The sequence below is a fragment of the Bombus flavifrons genome, chromosome 13 (assembly GCF_040668555.2).
Source record: "Bombus flavifrons isolate JBK064 chromosome 13, iyBomFlav1_principal, whole genome shotgun sequence".
NCBI lineage: Eukaryota > Metazoa > Arthropoda > Insecta > Hymenoptera > Apidae > Bombus > Bombus flavifrons.
In genome coordinates this window covers 7,537,940-7,554,859 of record NC_138454.1, presented here as the reverse complement: position 1 = coordinate 7,554,859, position 16,920 = coordinate 7,537,940, and the positions used below count along the sequence as shown (strand labels likewise).

The following is a 16,920-nucleotide window of genomic DNA, read 5'->3' as shown; positions in this document are numbered from 1 at the left end:
GAAAAACGACTCATATGATGTATCAACGATACGAGCGCGCTCTAGTGTTTATATGTCATGCGATCTTTATAATGGAATACATAGAAATCAGAACGAAGTACTGATACTGCTGATATTTTTACTTGTACCCATACGCGTATTTAAAGAAACTGTACGCTGTTACAAGAAATTCTCTACTTATGTACGTAATTATGTATTTACTAATTGGAAGACATCGCGTGCATTTCCGCCGAGCAGTTGATTCCTATATTTCATCTTTGTATATCACTCATGTCTTTCAATAACGTTGTTTTCCTTTCATCGTTCTTATATACGTGCACAGTGCACGCACACGTATCTTTTACGTATCATACGATATACATATCATTTTTTTCTTACATATCATAGATATATACAGAGCTAATGATAACAACAAACAGGACAAATGTCAACGAAACAAGATGAGTGTTCGCGTATCGATTTTTATTTTGATACTCACTCTCACTATCAGTTTTATACTGTTAGCTCCACAAAATTCCGTACGACAGGTGATATTTGTAAGTATATGTATTGTTTTCTAATATACACTTTTTATAATACAGTAATCGACATACCTTCCTCTTATGATTATTAATCTGTTAATGACTTGGCAGGTTTTTCGACATGGAGATCGTACTCCTACCGAAAGTTACCCAAATGATCCGTATCGGGATTATAAATGGCAAGGAGGCTGGGGAGCATTAACCAAGGTTTAACAAATTCCAAATCTGTTTTTTATAAATCGATGACCGTTTATTATTATTTATTATCATAAGTGGAATGTTATTGAAAATGCATGTTACCCGATGCGTTGATATCACATAAATAAGTTTTCAATGTATACAAACATTATACATAATCATACAATTATTCGATCTCATGCACAGGAAGGTATGATACGAATGTACAATATTGGTCAGTGGATTCGTAATGAATATGGCTCAATAATTGGCAACAAGTATGAGAGTGATTTGTCTTTGACACAAAGTACTTATGCGGATCGGTGCATAATGTCTGCTCAAGTTTTACTAGCTGCTTTATATCCACCAAACACAGAGGAAATATTTGTGCCAGGATTAATGTGGCATCCTGTTCCTGTTCATTCCACTCCTAGACATTTGGATAAGGTATATGTATTGTACGCCAGCAAAATGCTTTCGATATTAAAACAGATAGAGGAAGAAAGATAAAACAACAATCACAATTTTCAGACGATCATAGTTAAGGCTCCCTGTCCACGATTAGAGAAAGCTTTGAAAGAAGCGTACGCAAATGAATCTAAACGTCCAGAATCTCCATCAGCCGAATATTTTCAAGAACTTTCCAATTATACTGCAAAAAATATCTCAACAATCACCGATGTTGAATTTTTGTACAATATTTTGGAAATCGAGGAACGTAATGGCTTAAAATTACCCGAATGGACAAACAAATACTACAATCAGCATATGCGTGAAATTGCAGCCCGTAGCTTAGCTATATTTACAAGCAATACATTACAACAACGACTTCGAGGAGGTACACATATATAAATATCTATATCTTATAACAATTATGATCAAGAAACCATTCTTATCTTATTGTAGTTATTCGCCTATATAAATAATATTTTTTAGGTCCGTTACTGCAAGAAATTTTGGAGCGTTTACACGCTTTTAATGATGGTCAAGATACAAGACGAACGTATCTTTATTCTGCTCATGACATAACTCTCGTTAATTTATTAAGGACCATGGGATTCACGAATGAATACTTTAAACCTGATTACGGCTCGACGCTTATTTTCGAACTGCATGTTGCATCCAATTCTGCGGACACAGAACTGAAGGTATTATATATTTCCTACTGAAAAGAATCATTTCTAATCCAGTTAATATTTGTTTCGTCTAATCTATTTTCATATTTTCTTCCTTCCTCTTTTTTATATTTTCTTTTTATTCTTTTATAGTTAATGTATCTAAATGATACAGAAAAAATGACATTGTATCATATGAATATACCAAAGTGTGGCACCCCTTGTCGACTGAAAACCTTAACTAAATTATGGAAGGACGTGCTTCCTGAGAACTGGGACGATGAATGTCTACTCTTATGAGTCTCCCCCATTAATACACAAATTATATATCTATCTATCTACAATTGATTATACTCGATAATTTATCTTGCAAGAAAGAAACCAAAATTCTCGCTTCTCATATACGTCCGTGATAGTGATAACGCATATAGCCGTAAAACAAAGTATACTGTATCATACGAATCAATTCTAATTCGAGCGAAGCTGGTTAAGATTACTAAATTGGCATAAAATCGTTTAACCAGGATGTGTCCGCGTTGCTTATGCAACGAGTGACACTGAATGTTTTGCATGTCTCGTTACGCAATACGAGAACGATTATTTCAAGCACTCTTTCCGTTGAATTCAAATACTCAAATGGAAGATATGCGTGAATGCATCAATTAAATGGCATCGAGATCGTACCGTATCGACCGATATACCTAGTAATCCTAGTATGTAAGTAATTACTTTTTTATTTCATGCACATATGCATACGTATCATTGAACGGTCGAATTTTCCCTACCTACTGGTCACTAATCACAATTACTTTGCATATGTACGTCTACATACTATTTTACAAATAAATAAATGGACACGCAATATTTTTATATTAATATTCAATTTGTATATATGTACATATAATCCTATTGTTCTGTTTATATATATGTATGTGACACGATATTATTTTTTATCAAATATCGCTGTTGGTATTATATTAAATCGAAAAATAATTCACAACAATGAAATGTTAACAATTATTTTAACAAAATGATTCGAAAAATAAGTTATTATTAATTATTTGACTAGCAATGAAATTACATTATCTTACATTAGCTTTTTTCTTTTTTATCTATAATTGTTTTCTTTTTTTATGGATAGATAAGAAAATGGATAAGAATCGAATAGATATAAACGCGCGCGCGCGCGCGCGCGTGTGTGTGTGTGTGTGTGTGTAATGTATCATAGATGGAATATGACCGACCTCGACTAACAGTGACGCGTAACAGTGCGCTCATTTCGAGATAAAGCTAAACACATGCGTGACTCTTAATGTAGACAGAATACGTATCTTTTACTTAGTACGCAACTTTACAGAAATACATACATAAATCACTCATTGCCAAGAAAAGGATTCCTTACTTCTATAAAAGAGAAAGGCTCCAAATATCATACACTTTTAAATTCATTGATTGATACCTACTTGAAGTATTTTAATAAATGCCTATATATATTTATACCTATATTTTAATAAGTACCTATTTTAAATATAAATTATTCTTTCAATTATACTTGAAATTTTCGATTGATAGTCTCCATATTATTTGCTCATCTTCATTTATATAATATATTCTCAATTTAATTAATTTCGAACGATTCAGGATAATTTGATCTGTTGAAATTGAATACTCTCAACTATATATATATATATACATATATATTCAATAGATTTAATTATATACAATAATTATTGTAAATATTTGTATAACCTTTTTCCCATTTATCAAATCTATGTATTTATTGACAATACTCTGTCGAAAAAGAAACATTTACCAAAAGAAAAGAACAAAGGTGCCACATATAAGAAATAGGAAAAGGAGAAAGAGGGAAAGATAGAAATACGTAAGAAAGAAAAAAGGATGAAAGAATAGAAAGGAACGCAGAGAAAAGAGAGGGATAATAAACTAGAGTACTAGAGAATGGAAGGAGGTATATAGTGATTGTGAGATGCGCAGTCGCGGTATCGATATAGAATTGTTCGCGACGTGGTCTGTTGAGTAGTCGCGCGTAATCGCCGGTTGTTTTCTTACAATTAACGTGTTCGAGCGATACACATTTCCTGTTTCGATCGATCATTTCGTGCTTCAGAAATAGAATTAAATTGTCAAGATTTTCGAGATTAAATTTTTTGCAGAATACTTAATACGTTGACAAACAGTATTCTAGTTACGTTCCAACACATACGTATAAATTACATATGGGCTGGTAAACGTCGTGCTGTCGTGCTGTATGATAGTGTCAGTGTTGAGCACGCCTGTCATTACTTGTGTGTTTTATTGAAATCAGAACAGGAGGTTAGATTTATTTCATGTTATTTTCTCAAATCTTCATCATTCTTTCACCTTCCCTTATTTATTTTCATTATAAGTATATATATGATACATATAATATCTACTTAAATTATTCAAAATAGGAGAGAAGAAGAAGGATATTCGTAATTGTTGTGTTAAAGTTGTGAATCAACATCAAATCTGTATTAAGATTATAATTTTGTTTGGCAAAGAAAAAACGATCGAAGTCATATGAACAATACATTCTTTAGTCATACGTGACCTTTTACAATAATGATTATAATATATTGTTATATTTGCAGAACCATCTTTTGACTAATATACGAAATGTTTAGCTGGTTAAGCCGAGTAGAAAGCGGAAAACAGGATCTCTTTGAAAATGTTGCTGATGGCCTTAAAAAAATATACAAGTCTAAATTATTGCCACTTGAGCAGCATTACCAATTTCAAGATTTTCATTCGCCTCAACTTGATGATCCGGATTTTGATGCAAAACCCATGATCCTTTTGGTGGGTCAATACTCTACTGGAAAAACTACTTTCATCAAGTATTTGCTAGAACGAGACTTTCCTGGAATAAGAATCGGACCTGAACCAACAACAGATCGCTTCATTGCAGTTATGTACAATGAGAATGAGCGTGTGATCCCTGGAAATGCTTTAGTTGTTGATCCAAACAAGCAGTTTCGTCCTCTTTCCAAATTTGGGAATGCTTTTCTTAATAGATTTCAATGTTCTACTGTTGCGTCTCCTGTTCTGAAAGGCATATCTATAGTCGATACACCTGGTATCCTATCAGGCGAGAAACAAAGGGTATGGATTTCTGCAAACTTCTATTTGCAAATCAAGCTTGTATATTTAATTAAAAAACCAGTTTTTCTCATGTTAGGTTGACAGAGGTTATGATTTTACTGGTGTTATGGAATGGTTTGCTGAACGTGTAGATAGGATCATTCTATTGTTTGACGCACATAAGCTCGACATCTCTGATGAATTCAGAAGATTAATCGAAGCATTACGTGGTCATGATGATAAAATTAGAATTGTACTCAATAAAGCTGATATGATCGATCATCAACAACTCATGAGAGTATACGGAGCATTGATGTGGTCCTTGGGAAAAGTTTTACAAACTCCTGAAGTAGCTAGGGTATATATTGGTTCATTTTGGGATCAGCCTTTAAGATATGATGTAAATAAACGGTGAGTTGTCTTTATTTTCCCATGTTTTTACTTTATACGAATACTACATTATCTGTTATGTTATTGCAATATAAGCATTTTTTACTTATTATACAAAGCCATTATATGGTTTATACTTTGTGTTATAAAAACTTGTATAGCTCTGTATCTTTTATCATTTCACATTTTTTTCTTTCCTTTCTTTTTAGGCTATTTGAAGATGAGGAACAAGATTTATTCAAAGATATGCAATCGTTACCTAGAAACGCGGCACTTAGAAAGCTCAATGACTTGATTAAACGTGCACGGTTAGCAAAGGTAAGGAAACAAAAATTACAGCCTATTGATTACCGCACCCTATTACTAATCGATCGATATCGGCTGTAGTGTTTCAACAAACGATAAAATCTAACGATATGTTAACTTATAGGTGCATGCTTATATAATCAGTGCTTTAAGAAAAGATATGCCTAGTGTGTTCGGTAAAGATACCAAAAAGAAAGAACTTATCAAAAATTTGGGCCAAATTTATGATCAAATACAAAGGGAACAACAAATTTCACCTGGTGACTTTCCAGATTTGAAAAAGATGCAAGAGTCCTTAGCTCACCATGATTTTAGTAAATTTAACACTTTGAAGCCTAAACTCTTAGAAGTGGTTGATAATATGCTGGTTAAAGATATTGCCCAACTCATGAGTATGATCCCTCATGAAGAAATTGGTACAACATCAGATTCACTCGTTAAAGGTATCTTTCCATATTTATGTATTTTGTCTTTGTTACAGGTATATGACTCACAAAAATATATACTGGACTAGAAGACAAATACATAAACGTTTATAATCTATTTATTAATTTTTTAAGTTCGTATGATCTAATTATTTTTCAGTAAATAAACGGTTTTCTGAAACCATTCCATTCAGTATGACAAAACGTTAACGTTGACTTTTTATATTTATTCATCATATTTTTTCATTTTCCACATACTATTTTAGAAGAAAATAAAATTCTATGAAAATGAAATTTTCCTTCCTTTCGTTGTCTTTTTTGATATTCAAATAATATGATACAAATTTTACGAAGTTGCATGATATTTTGTATGATAGGCGGTGCATTCGAAGGCGTGGAAGATCAAGTGAGTCCATTCGGATATAAACGAGGTGAGGGTATTGATGCTGGCGCAGGTGAACCAGAATGGATTGTCAATAAGGAAAGATATAAATACAATTTAATGTTTGAAAAACTCGGTCCATGTGATGGAAAAATCACGGGAGCAGGTAAATTCTTATTACATGTAATGTATTGACTCTTATGCTTAAAACTCTACTAGACTTCCTTCCGATTATATGACGCTTTTGTTTTAAGCAAAATAGTTGAAGCTTGAAGCAATATAAATTATTTTCGTATTATATGATATTCTTACCTTTTTTTTATTTTCTATTATTAATAATATCCATTTGGAATCACATTTTCAGCGGCAAAATCGGAGATGGTAAAATCAAAATTACCAAACAATGTACTTGGCAGAATTTGGAAGTTATCTGATATCGACAAAGATGGATTTTTGGACTCCGAAGAATTTGCTTTAGCAATGCATTTGATTCATGTAAAACTCGAAGGTTACGACCTACCTGCAGAATTACCAGATCATTTGGTACCACCATCGAAGCGAGATACATAATTTAGCTTCAGTATTGTATTCATCTTTTGTGTCAGTTTACTAATATGTTTGATGTACATATGTTTGGTACATATTTGATGCGCACATTATACGACTATATTTATTAATTCGCTAACACAGCATCGCCAAACACATCAATCAATGTTGCTATAATATATTTCTTAAATATTCGAAAGAGTACGCGATATTCACGTATTTCATTTCAATAAATATCTTTATATCACATTCGGGTATGCATGATTTTTGTCTAATTAAAATGTGAAAATGTCAGAGACAAAATAAAAAAATACCGACAGTTTTTATTATAAAAAGGAAAAAGCAACATAACAAATCAGCTTTCTTTAATTTATAATACAAGTTATCTTTCACAAATTGCCTATTCGGTATTCTCAAAGTATACTACGTACCCTTTCGAGCTAAGCTTTCTATGTTTAAAACACTTGGATTTTTAATAATCTTTCAAATCTAAATTATATTTATATTCTTCTTTTACTTCTTTTAATGTCACGTCAAAAATTAACGTTAAGTTACTACGCAATAAAACGTTACAATAATTTGGATATATTCAACAAACTACATATAAACACTCAACGAGTGAACGAACGAACGAATGAATGAATGAATGTGTATTTGTACACGCGTGTGTAATATATTTGTCTCCTGTTCGAATACAGTTGTTGATAACAATATTATTGTTATTGTTATTATTACTATTGTTATTATCATTATCTTTAAAAAAATGTGCTTAAGTTCATTGCCGCTATATATATATATATATATATATATTACATATAATAACATATATTATATATAATAACATATATTATATATAATATATAAATAATCAACTTTAATTTTCTAAATATATATAGAACAGGAAAAATGTATAAGAATACAGATTATGTATTTCCTAATCATATAGCTACGCGTACAAGAAGTACGCGATAAAGCAAATGCAATATTTATTTAACAAACATGTTAATCTGTAATCAAACACAAACTCGAGTACTATTCTATAGTTTAAACACAAAGTTCCATGAAAAGGAAGCGTGAGATATGTAACAATGAAACATATATACTTAGAAAAATGTATAATATTGAATCATTTTATATACGTTTCGACGTTTCACTTATTCTTCACTTGTGCAATATGTGCTTTTGGTAAAAATAACAGATTTTAATATAAATGTAATATCATTATGTGCAATCGAACAATAATATAAGTATGTTATATTTTTAAAAAAAGAAAGTATTTAAATAAATTTTTTAATAGATCATATTTAAGTAATTTAACGGTGTAACATGAGAAACAGTAATATTTCGAAAAATTAAATAATGTTCTTTGTTAATACTGCCACCGCGTTTAATGCATCTTTTTCTGTAGCATTTAAAAGAAATATTCTCATCCGCTATCTTTCTTGTACTTTACAACAAAATGATATTAATGGAAAGAAAATTATTTTTTTATAATATTCTGCATGACAAAATAAATATGTATAATCGACTAAAAATATCCGAAGCGTTCTTTTCTGAATAATATATGTATATGAGAAAGTAAACATTATGGTGACTAACAAGGAGAAGTGGATTAAATAAAATAATATTATTTTTCACGAAATATAATTAACATGATGACTACTTATATGTACTTATATATTCCTGACCAGTTCAATAATTCACCTTATAGTTCGAAAAATTTGATTTTTAAATTTTTTCATGAAAGATTAGTTTCACCGTATCACCGCTAGGTGATTACAGTGATATATAGTCCACAGACTGAACGATTTTTAAATTTGTTTATAACTTATAACTGTAGTAGTAACAGTTGTGTGATATTTAATCTGATTGACAGATCGAAGTACGCGGTAAATTGTAACTGTAATGACTCATTAATAAACAAATGAATTACATTAAATTAATTAAAAATAAATTACACATTAAACATAATATTATGTAACAATATACATTATTTATTATTATATTAATATACAACTATATATGTGTGTATATATATATATATCATAACATAACTTTATATTTGTAAAAGTGATTTAGAAGAATAACTAATTCGTAATTGCTTGTTTCTTTAATGTACAAATAATGTAACGTGATAAATTAACCTCTATTCTTTTACTTGGCTTTTATGTTTACAGGTTGACAAATATGTAGGTGATCCCACTTAGCCAGGCCATTCAGTATTTAGTAACAATATTTCCAATAAATAAATTCTTATAAGATAGGTATCTAGGACAGTATATAACTATATTTTGTAAATAATGTATATTATACAAAAAATAATTGCTTTAAAATAAAATGCATCAATAGATTCAACTACATATTAATGTGTGACAACGATTATTAATAGATATATATTATTAAAGAATCAAAAAAATTAAACCTAAACAAAATGTTTAAATTTTTTATCCACATAAAAAAGTAAATGTATAAAAAAGATATTAATTATCTTTTTCATAATTTCAAAAGAAAAAACGCAACTTGACTAAATTTTGTCAATATTAGGAGAAAAAAATGAACACTTCATATGTAAATAGAAACTTAGTTAATAATTATTTCTTCTTCATAACTATAAATTTGCTTCCTTTGAAAGTTTCAAAATATGTACAATTACGTCATCTATTGTCTTTCTTGTTAAAAGAGATTTTACCATATTATCTTCTATAACAACCATAAATAAACACTTTATGTTTTCCCTTAATCTTTCATCAAAAGGTAATCTACATTCTGATGTTAATGGTTCATGCCCACATCGTCTGATTACAGCTTGTACAATATCTTCAATAGGGGCATCAGGCCAACCAAAGAGCTGTAAAATACATACATATAAACATGTATTAAATAATATTTGATGTAATACAATTGTTGTAGTTACAAATACTATTATTGCGATTTATACCTGAAGAGTATCATCATCAATTAATATTTTCAAAAGATCAGCTATGGCTTTTAACAATTCTTCAGTGGAAAATTGAGTAGACTCTCCTTTCTTTGTTTTCTCTGCAGCAACTGTTGCAATGTTATATAATTGTATTTGTAAATTCTTTTTCTCGACTTCATCCATTACTTCTTCTAATAGATCACGGTGTTTTGCTTTAATGTGCCTCATTAAACAATCTTGACGTATGAAAACTCTATTACATTCAACACAAGATTGTGGTGGTTCTCGTCTATGAGTATTTAAATGAGCTTGTAAGGAAGATTTTGTAGAAAAAGCTTTTGTACATTTATCACATTTATATGCTGTAACAAAGAGAATATTGTTTAATTAAAGTTCACAAAAATTATAATGTCAAAATTATAACGATTCCGTTACCTTTAACTCCTGTATGAAGTATTACATGTTTAACCAGGTCTTCTTTTCTTATAAATTTCTTTTCACACATTTGACATGCAAATGGGGTGGCTCCTTCATGAACAAATTTTTTGTGAACATTTAACCGAGCTTTTCTACTAAATGCTTTCCCACATACCTCACAGTAAAAACCATTTTCACCAGTGTGATGAAATATATGTGCTCTCAATTGAGCAGCCTGAATAAATGATTTAGAGCAATATTGACAAACATGAGGTTTTTCGCCAGTATGAGTTCTTTGGTGACGATTTAAAGTTTCCCGAGCAGCAAACTTTTTTTGACACTAAAATAATTCGAAAATCAATTAATATATCGTATATATTTTTAGGCTGTTAAAATTAATTAATACAGTACCTACAATATAAATTAGAGTTTTAATTATACAGAGTACAACATTGTAAATTGTACATAATCTGTAATAAAAACTTACACTAATTTTCCTGTATATAGTGCTTGCTTGTAATAGAAAAATTATATGAAGAGATTAACATTACAAATCTACTGAAATTTATACAAAGTGGGGCATTTAAAACAGGTCACCTGAATAACTTACTTGTTTTTGAAGATAGAAAAAAATGCATTAGGCCAGACTTACTTGGTATGGAGGGACTTATAATCTGATATTACTAATTTTTCTATAGATGGAGACATCAAAGAGATATAAAGATTAACTCCGATTTTTTAAATGGAATAGTATGATTTCTTATTCACCTGTTCCAGATTTCACTTGATCAACAATTAAGTGAAAATGATTTTCAAGAACGTTTACAATTTAGTGAATGGGGCTTACGAAAACTGCAAGGCGATGAAATGTTCTTGAGCAAAATTTTGTTTACAGATGAGACCACATTTACAAACTACGAAGCAGTTAACTATTACAACATGCACTACTGGTCAGTAGATAATCCACGATGGCTGAAAAAAGTGGACAAACAGAGATCTTGATCTATAAACGTCTGGTGCGACCTTTTTCATAGTAAAATAATTGATTTGTATTTTATTGATGGTACGCTAAATAGTCGTAAATACGAGAGAATTTCAGAAGACGTTTTGCCAGAATTGTTAAAAGACATTTCACTGTATATATGACAATTCATGTGGTTCCAATAAGGCGGATGTTCTGCTTACTCAACGTGAAATGTTATAGAATTTCCAACAGAAAATTTGGAGATCGTTGGATTGGTCAATCAGAAAATAACAAATGGCTGGCAAGACCTGACACCTCTAGATCTTTATTACTGGAGAAAATTAAAGGAAGAAGTATGCCACAAAAAACCAACAATCAAACTTGGGATGCAAGAACATATAAAGAGAACTTGCTCTATAATTAATACAAATGAAATTTGTCAGGCAGTGCCTTCAGTATTACAATGTTTTAGACTATGCATCCATGTTCAAGGTTGTCTTTTTAAACACTTGTACTAGCATTGAGTATGTATATAACATGTTGCATGTAAATCATTGAAGTATTCGAAGAGTGCTCTGAAACAATCTACTTTCTATTGCAGTTGACCTTAGGTAACTTTGAATGACCTTCATAATACTCTACCAAATTATAAATAAGAAACCATTATAAATAAGAAACCAATTATAAATAAGATACCATTACATTTAAAAAAACAGAGTTGATCTTCATATCACCTTGATGCCTCTTGATACCAAGTTTTTTGGCCTAATGCATTTTCTTCTATCTTTGCAAACAAGCAAGTTATTCAGGTGACCTGTTTTAAATGCCCTACTCTGCATAATAAGATAATATCAATCACAAAAAAAACGTAACTTGTTAAAATTGAATTTCATTTAAAACTTACATATTGGCATTCAAATGGTTTTTCTCCTGTATGTACACGTCTATGTTTCTTTAATGCAAGAGAAGATAGAAAAGACTTTGGGCATAAATCGCATTGAACTGGTCGTTCTCCTGTGTGTACACGTTCGTGAATTAACAATTGTTGGTTAGTAAAAAATTCCTTAGGACAATATCTACAAGGTTTCTTTTGTCTTTGAGGAGTTCCGGCGTGAGTTCGTAAATGTTCACGTAAATTATCCTTCCGCGTGAAAATTTTTTGGCAAACCTATTAACATATACAATTAGTCTCGAACTTTGTTTTGCTAATTAAATATTATACATAAAACTTACTTGGCAACTATATGGATTAAGAATATTTCCATGACATCCAGATTGCATTATATGGCGATTTAAATGATACATTCGTGAAAAATAAGTATCGCAAGGCTCACATCTAAAACATTTTAAATTATACTATTTAATGAAATATTCGTCCTAATAGTAAATGTACAGTTACCTGAAAATTTTTTTATCAGCATGAGTAGTATAACGATGTTTATTTAGTGACTTCTTATCACGAAATGATTCTCCACAATCTTTGCAGGTACATGAATCACACTGCCAATGAATTACCACAATGTGTCTTTCTAAGGATGATTTCTTTTTAAATGATAGGTTACAGTGTTGACATTTAAATTCACCACCGCTGTGCGCAGTGCTTAAATCTTCAGCACAGCAATGACATTGTGTATCAGGTACAGGTATAATTATTGGCTTATCATTATAATTTTTTTGATTATTGGAACTGTCATCTGAAATGATCATTTTCCTTATCTAAAATTTTTTCTTCGAAATATGTTTGACAAAATTTTATATAATATATACCTTCCATATTGGAATTATTAATATAGTCTGGATTATTATCTTTCTCTTCATCATCTGACTCATAATTCTCAAGACTCCTTAACTGCAAAATGTTGGAATCATCTTCTTCTCTACATATGTCTAAATGTTCCTTTAGCATCTATCGAAATAAGTAATTTTGTCAAAACATATTGCAAATTACATTTCACAATTAAGCAATTTTTAATATTTCTACTATTAATAATAATGTCAAAATAAAGTTAAAATCTTACATCTTGTGATTGAAAGATACGATGACATGTAACACATTCATAATCTGTTATAATTTGTATAATTTGACCGTCATGAGCAATAACTGAAAAGCATAGTAAAAAAAAGGCTATAATAAATAAAAAAAAAGAATGTAACGCGAAAACAACAAATCCATTACGAAATGAACAAAAGCCATGTATAAATATATAAAATCAGAAAGTAAAAAATTATCTCTACTTTGTATACCTGTTGTGTCAGTGGATTCTCCTTGTTCAGCAGACATTATAATAGTTTCTTGTACGTTTTCTGGATCTATAAAAATCACACATCAATGTTATAGTAACTATTAAAAATTTCTGTACATCATAGACTATATATTACAATTACCAAATAAATTTTCTAGCGCTGTATCTTCTAAGAACACTGCATCCTCAACTTTCACGATTTCTATAACAGAAATGACGCGTATCATATGCTACGTACTAACTAACATACGAAGTACATTATTTTCATTGGAGAACTACGGATACCTACCCATTATTTCTTCCATCACTTTTATTCTTGATAATTGGACCACAAGGCAACTGTTTGCGTTATTCGTAAATTAAATATTTTTCTGCAATTGTAGTTCACGATTAAGAACTGAATATATAAATTACAGTATTTCTCTAGCACTTGTATTCACATTAATTTAACAGTAGTAATATTGATTAAAAATTATTGAGAAGGAGCAGAAAAATACAATCGAAATTGTTGACAATCTTTCAATTACTTTTACACTACAAGCTTCTTAGTCACTTCTATCTGCCCCTGAAGAAATAATCCCTTTAAGCCCAAACGCACATCAAAATGGCCTATGTCAAGGGGCACACAGTGTATATTTTTAATTAACATACTTCTTATAGCTATTCGTAAATCCAAGTTAACAGTAGTTTTAACATATAATTATATTTCTCTGAAAGTGAAATTAATTTATTATTTATTTAACGAAAATGAAAAGAGAATAATTACTGCATAATATTTAAAGATAGATAATTATCAAATACCCGATGCGGTTAACGTTATTGAAAGTAGAATAATTATTAAATTAAATGTCGATTAAATAAAATGTACGTACAAATTTTATATATATATAAAATATCTATAATATATATATATATATATATATATATATATATATAAAATATCTAGTGACTTATCTACTTATCATCTACTTGACATAATTTCTTAAATTTAGTATCGTGATGCCAGAGGTGATACTTATTCGTTGTCGATCGATGATTGGTGAATTTAAATATTTTTTTTTTCTATGGTAACAAATCGCATACGTCGAGAAATCATAGAATTGAGTCTTACTCGCGTTGACAATAATTATATTTTATGTATATTTACATACAAAAATTCAACAATGTATTTGTATTGACATGTATTTTTATGTTGTAAATTATTACATTGTGATTTATTTCTTAGGCAGTATTGCATTATACATTAGGGAAAATATGTTTTGTGTTATACAAAAAATTTTAATAACATATATAATAAGTAAATGTCAAACACTGAATTGTCACAATATTAATGAACTTTAGGTTTTGCAGATTTAACCTTTTTTAGTTTTTTAAGGCCATTGATATTTGACTTTAACAAATTCCAATATGCTTGTTGGAACTTATTTACGTCCTTAGAATGTATCTGAAATGTAAAATATATTTCATTAATGATGATAGGTTTCAGTAATGACAATTAAAATAATAAATATTACATTATAAAGTAAACAATACATACAACAGTAGAAATCTTTTTGGATCTTAATGTAGCTCTTACTAAACAAAGAAATTCAGTTGGTGTTGGTAACGCAGGCCTGCCTTCTCTTGGCACTGGTTTGTTGTGTCCATTAACTGAGAGGACAGCATTTTACAAATAAAAATTTTACTTTCCAATTATCTTTATAAAATAACAATACAAATACTTACATCTTTTAATAGTAAGTACTACAGAACCAGAAAGTCGAGATTTATCGAAAAGTCGTGTTAATTCCACTAAAAACTAAAATTAATGTTAATATAAAACCCTTTCGAACTAATATATATAATGTTTTATAGATAAAAAATTACCGTATCATTTTCTAGTAGAACCATTTTGGTAATTTCAACATATGTTTTTAAGGTTTGTCAAATGTAGTAATGTAACACGTTTATGCTGTCAGTATTCGATCATTCGGTCTGTCTAAACGACAACGACAATGATATAACAAACTTAATATAATGGAGAATTTACATGTTAACGACGAAATGCCCCTAACTCTGCACAATTAAATGTATGGTCTGTTATTAAAAATTTGTAACGCTTTATATATTTTTATGAATGCTTTCAGAATAGGAAAATTAATTCTATATATTGTAATTAATTCATTATATCGGTATTAAATACTCCCTTTTAAAAATTTATATAGTAAAAGAAATGTAATAAAATGTAACACACCTTTGATCTGTAGAAATTGAACTTTTCTTGAGTCAAGTCTTTGGTATTTATAAAAATTTGTTTTTACGTGAATGAAAATTATTAGAAATATTCCGGCAAAATGAATAATACCAGTATACATGTACAAATTTATAAAAGCGTCAAATGTATTTATGAAAAGAATAATAGTGTAGATGCAAGTAATCTGAATCACTTAATTTCTTGTTTGAATGCCACACAAATTGAAATCAATGATTTTTTAACTAGCCTCGTTGAGAAACAAGACAGTTCTATTGATACAGGAAGTAAATGGAAAAAGTCAATAAGAATAAAAATTTTTTAGTTGAAAGCCTGTAGAAACTAATAGTCTTATTCTTGTCAGTTTTAGATCGACCAGCGTCGGAAAGCGATTCGGATTTCGAAAACGAAGTTGAAGTTAGCCCTAAAAAATCTAAACTAACGAACTAATAATTTTGTAAGATTTCTTTTATATTGTAAAATTTATATAGCATTTAAATGTTATATTTTTTGCATTAATCGTTATCCTATAATGTATCGTCACAACATTATGTGTGCTCACAAATAAAAACTTTTAATGGTTAGGAACAATAATCTGAGAATAACTAAAGAAAACATTGTTAATAAAGAGTGATAAAAAGATATATTTTTTTATTATGTAAACTTATCACAATATATGATAGTTACAAAGTAGTTATAACTTTTTCATCTTTAATTATGTTAATTAATTGGAATTTTATTACAGGTAGAACATGGCTACCTTACTCACAAATGAAGCAAAACTACGCTATATAATACAATGGTTTCAAGAATGGTCTGAAATGCAAAGAAATGACTTTCTGGATATACTTATCGAAGAATGTGGACCTGTGGGTCTTGTTCAAAAATTGGTATCTAAGATGAAAGATTTAGGAAATGACGAGATATATGACAAACCAACTCTGTTTCGATGTCGTATAAAACTCTTTCGAGAATGGAGTTCTAATTGGTCTCGGCAGGAAAAAGACAATTTGCTTTTATCAATCAAAAATGCTGATGCTGTATTTGCACAAAAATATGATGAAAAGCTATTAACATTAATGGGTGATGAACATGAAAAACAATATGGCAGGATGGAAACATAAACAAACACCTTGGAGCATATAATCTTCTTTATTATTG

The 16,920-nt window shown here is 29.6% G+C and overlaps 5 protein-coding genes across 9 annotated transcripts; 3 read left to right on the top strand and 2 right to left on the bottom strand.

Moving 5' to 3' along the window:
* Nucleotides 1–42: 42 nt before the first annotated feature.
* On the top strand, nt 43–2,675 carry LOC138185858 (lysosomal acid phosphatase-like). Its single transcript, XM_069125167.1, has 7 exons — nt 43–181; nt 388–536; nt 633–728; nt 906–1,145; nt 1,230–1,536; nt 1,635–1,846; nt 1,967–2,675. Exons 2-7 carry the CDS (start codon nt 441–443, stop codon nt 2,111–2,113), a joined length of 1,098 nt encoding a protein of 365 aa, XP_068981268.1. The 5' UTR covers nt 43–181; nt 388–440; the 3' UTR covers nt 2,114–2,675.
* Nucleotides 2,402–7,696, top strand: LOC138185857 (EH domain-containing protein 3). Of its 2 annotated transcripts, none has more exons than XM_069125166.1 (7): nt 2,402–2,530; nt 4,447–4,957; nt 5,034–5,347; nt 5,536–5,644; nt 5,757–6,075; nt 6,435–6,605; nt 6,804–7,696. In XM_069125166.1, exons 2-7 carry the CDS (start codon nt 4,472–4,474, stop codon nt 7,007–7,009), a joined length of 1,605 nt encoding a protein of 534 aa, XP_068981267.1. In that variant the 5' UTR covers nt 2,402–2,530; nt 4,447–4,471; the 3' UTR covers nt 7,010–7,696. The 2 variants fall into 2 exon arrangements, with proteins under 2 accessions (XP_068981267.1, XP_068981266.1); XM_069125165.1 differs by lacking the exon at nt 2,402–2,530 and adding an exon at nt 3,803–4,147.
* A 1,856-nt stretch (nt 7,697–9,552) lies between these two features.
* Nucleotides 9,553–14,236, bottom strand: LOC138186050 (zinc finger protein ZFP2). 3 transcript variants are annotated; one of them, XM_069125528.1, is made up of 12 exons: nt 13,960–14,236; nt 13,819–13,900; nt 13,672–13,731; nt 13,531–13,596; nt 13,305–13,387; nt 13,054–13,192; nt 12,686–12,980; nt 12,520–12,622; nt 12,191–12,454; nt 10,341–10,662; nt 9,924–10,267; nt 9,553–9,833 (listed from the first exon to the last, which is right to left on the bottom strand). In XM_069125528.1, the coding sequence occupies exons 2-12, from the start codon at nt 13,832–13,834 to the stop codon at nt 9,594–9,596; spliced, it is 1,932 nt and encodes a 643-aa protein (XP_068981629.1). In that variant the 5' UTR covers nt 13,835–13,900; nt 13,960–14,236; the 3' UTR covers nt 9,553–9,593. The 3 variants fall into 3 exon arrangements, with proteins under 3 accessions (XP_068981629.1, XP_068981628.1, XP_068981631.1); XM_069125527.1 differs by having other exon boundaries at nt 13,819–14,236; XM_069125530.1 differs by lacking the exons at nt 13,305–13,387; nt 13,960–14,236 and having other exon boundaries at nt 13,819–13,833.
* Nucleotides 14,237–14,640: 404 nt separating this feature from the next.
* Nucleotides 14,641–15,881, bottom strand: Srp14 (signal recognition particle 14). Of its 2 annotated transcripts, XM_069125314.1 has the most exons (5): nt 15,763–15,881; nt 15,396–15,503; nt 15,255–15,327; nt 15,067–15,179; nt 14,641–14,973 (listed from the first exon to the last, which is right to left on the bottom strand). In XM_069125314.1, the coding sequence occupies exons 2-5, from the start codon at nt 15,417–15,419 to the stop codon at nt 14,857–14,859; spliced, it is 327 nt and encodes a 108-aa protein (XP_068981415.1). In that variant the 5' UTR covers nt 15,420–15,503; nt 15,763–15,881; the 3' UTR covers nt 14,641–14,856. The 2 variants fall into 2 exon arrangements, with proteins under 2 accessions (XP_068981415.1, XP_068981416.1); XM_069125315.1 differs by lacking the exon at nt 15,763–15,881 and having other exon boundaries at nt 15,396–15,522.
* A 630-nt stretch (nt 15,882–16,511) lies between these two features.
* Nucleotides 16,512–16,883, top strand: LOC138186436 (uncharacterized protein C14orf119 homolog). The gene has a single exon (XM_069126325.1). It carries the CDS (start codon nt 16,512–16,514, stop codon nt 16,881–16,883), a length of 372 nt encoding a protein of 123 aa, XP_068982426.1.
* Nucleotides 16,884–16,920: the final 37 nt, after the last annotated feature.

Bases quoted from the DNA above. Each gene is read 5' to 3' on its own strand.
- LOC138185858 (XM_069125167.1), top strand. From the start codon at position 441: ATGAGTGTTCGCGTATCGATTTTTATTTTGATACTCACTCTCACTATC. The intron at 729-905 runs GTTTAACAAATT...TCTCATGCACAG, and splicing joins GCTGGGGAGCATTAACCAAG to GAAGGTATGATACGAATGTA. The intron at 1,146-1,229 runs GTATATGTATTG...CACAATTTTCAG, and splicing joins CTCCTAGACATTTGGATAAG to ACGATCATAGTTAAGGCTCC.
- LOC138185857 (XM_069125166.1), top strand. From the start codon at position 4,472: ATGTTTAGCTGGTTAAGCCGAGTAGAAAGCGGAAAACAGGATCTCTTT. The intron at 6,076-6,434 runs GTATCTTTCCAT...TTTGTATGATAG, and splicing joins ATCAGATTCACTCGTTAAAG to GCGGTGCATTCGAAGGCGTG. The intron at 6,606-6,803 runs GTAAATTCTTAT...TCACATTTTCAG, and splicing joins TGGAAAAATCACGGGAGCAG to CGGCAAAATCGGAGATGGTA.
- LOC138186050 (XM_069125527.1), bottom strand. The intron at 13,597-13,671 runs GTAATTGTAATA...TGATTTTTATAG, and splicing joins AGCGCTAGAAAATTTATTTG to ATCCAGAAAACGTACAAGAA. The intron at 9,834-9,923 runs GTATAAATCGCA...TGTATTTTACAG, and splicing joins TTGATGATGATACTCTTCAG to CTCTTTGGTTGGCCTGATGC.
- Srp14 (XM_069125314.1), bottom strand. From the start codon at position 15,419: ATGGTTCTACTAGAAAATGATACG. The intron at 15,328-15,395 runs GTAATTTTTTAT...CATTAATTTTAG, and splicing joins TTCTACTAGAAAATGATACG to TTTTTAGTGGAATTAACACG. The intron at 15,180-15,254 runs GTAAGTATTTGT...CTGTCCTCTCAG, and splicing joins AGTACTTACTATTAAAAGAT to TTAATGGACACAACAAACCA.
- LOC138186436 (XM_069126325.1), top strand. From the start codon at position 16,512: ATGGCTACCTTACTCACAAATGAAGCAAAACTACGCTATATAATACAA.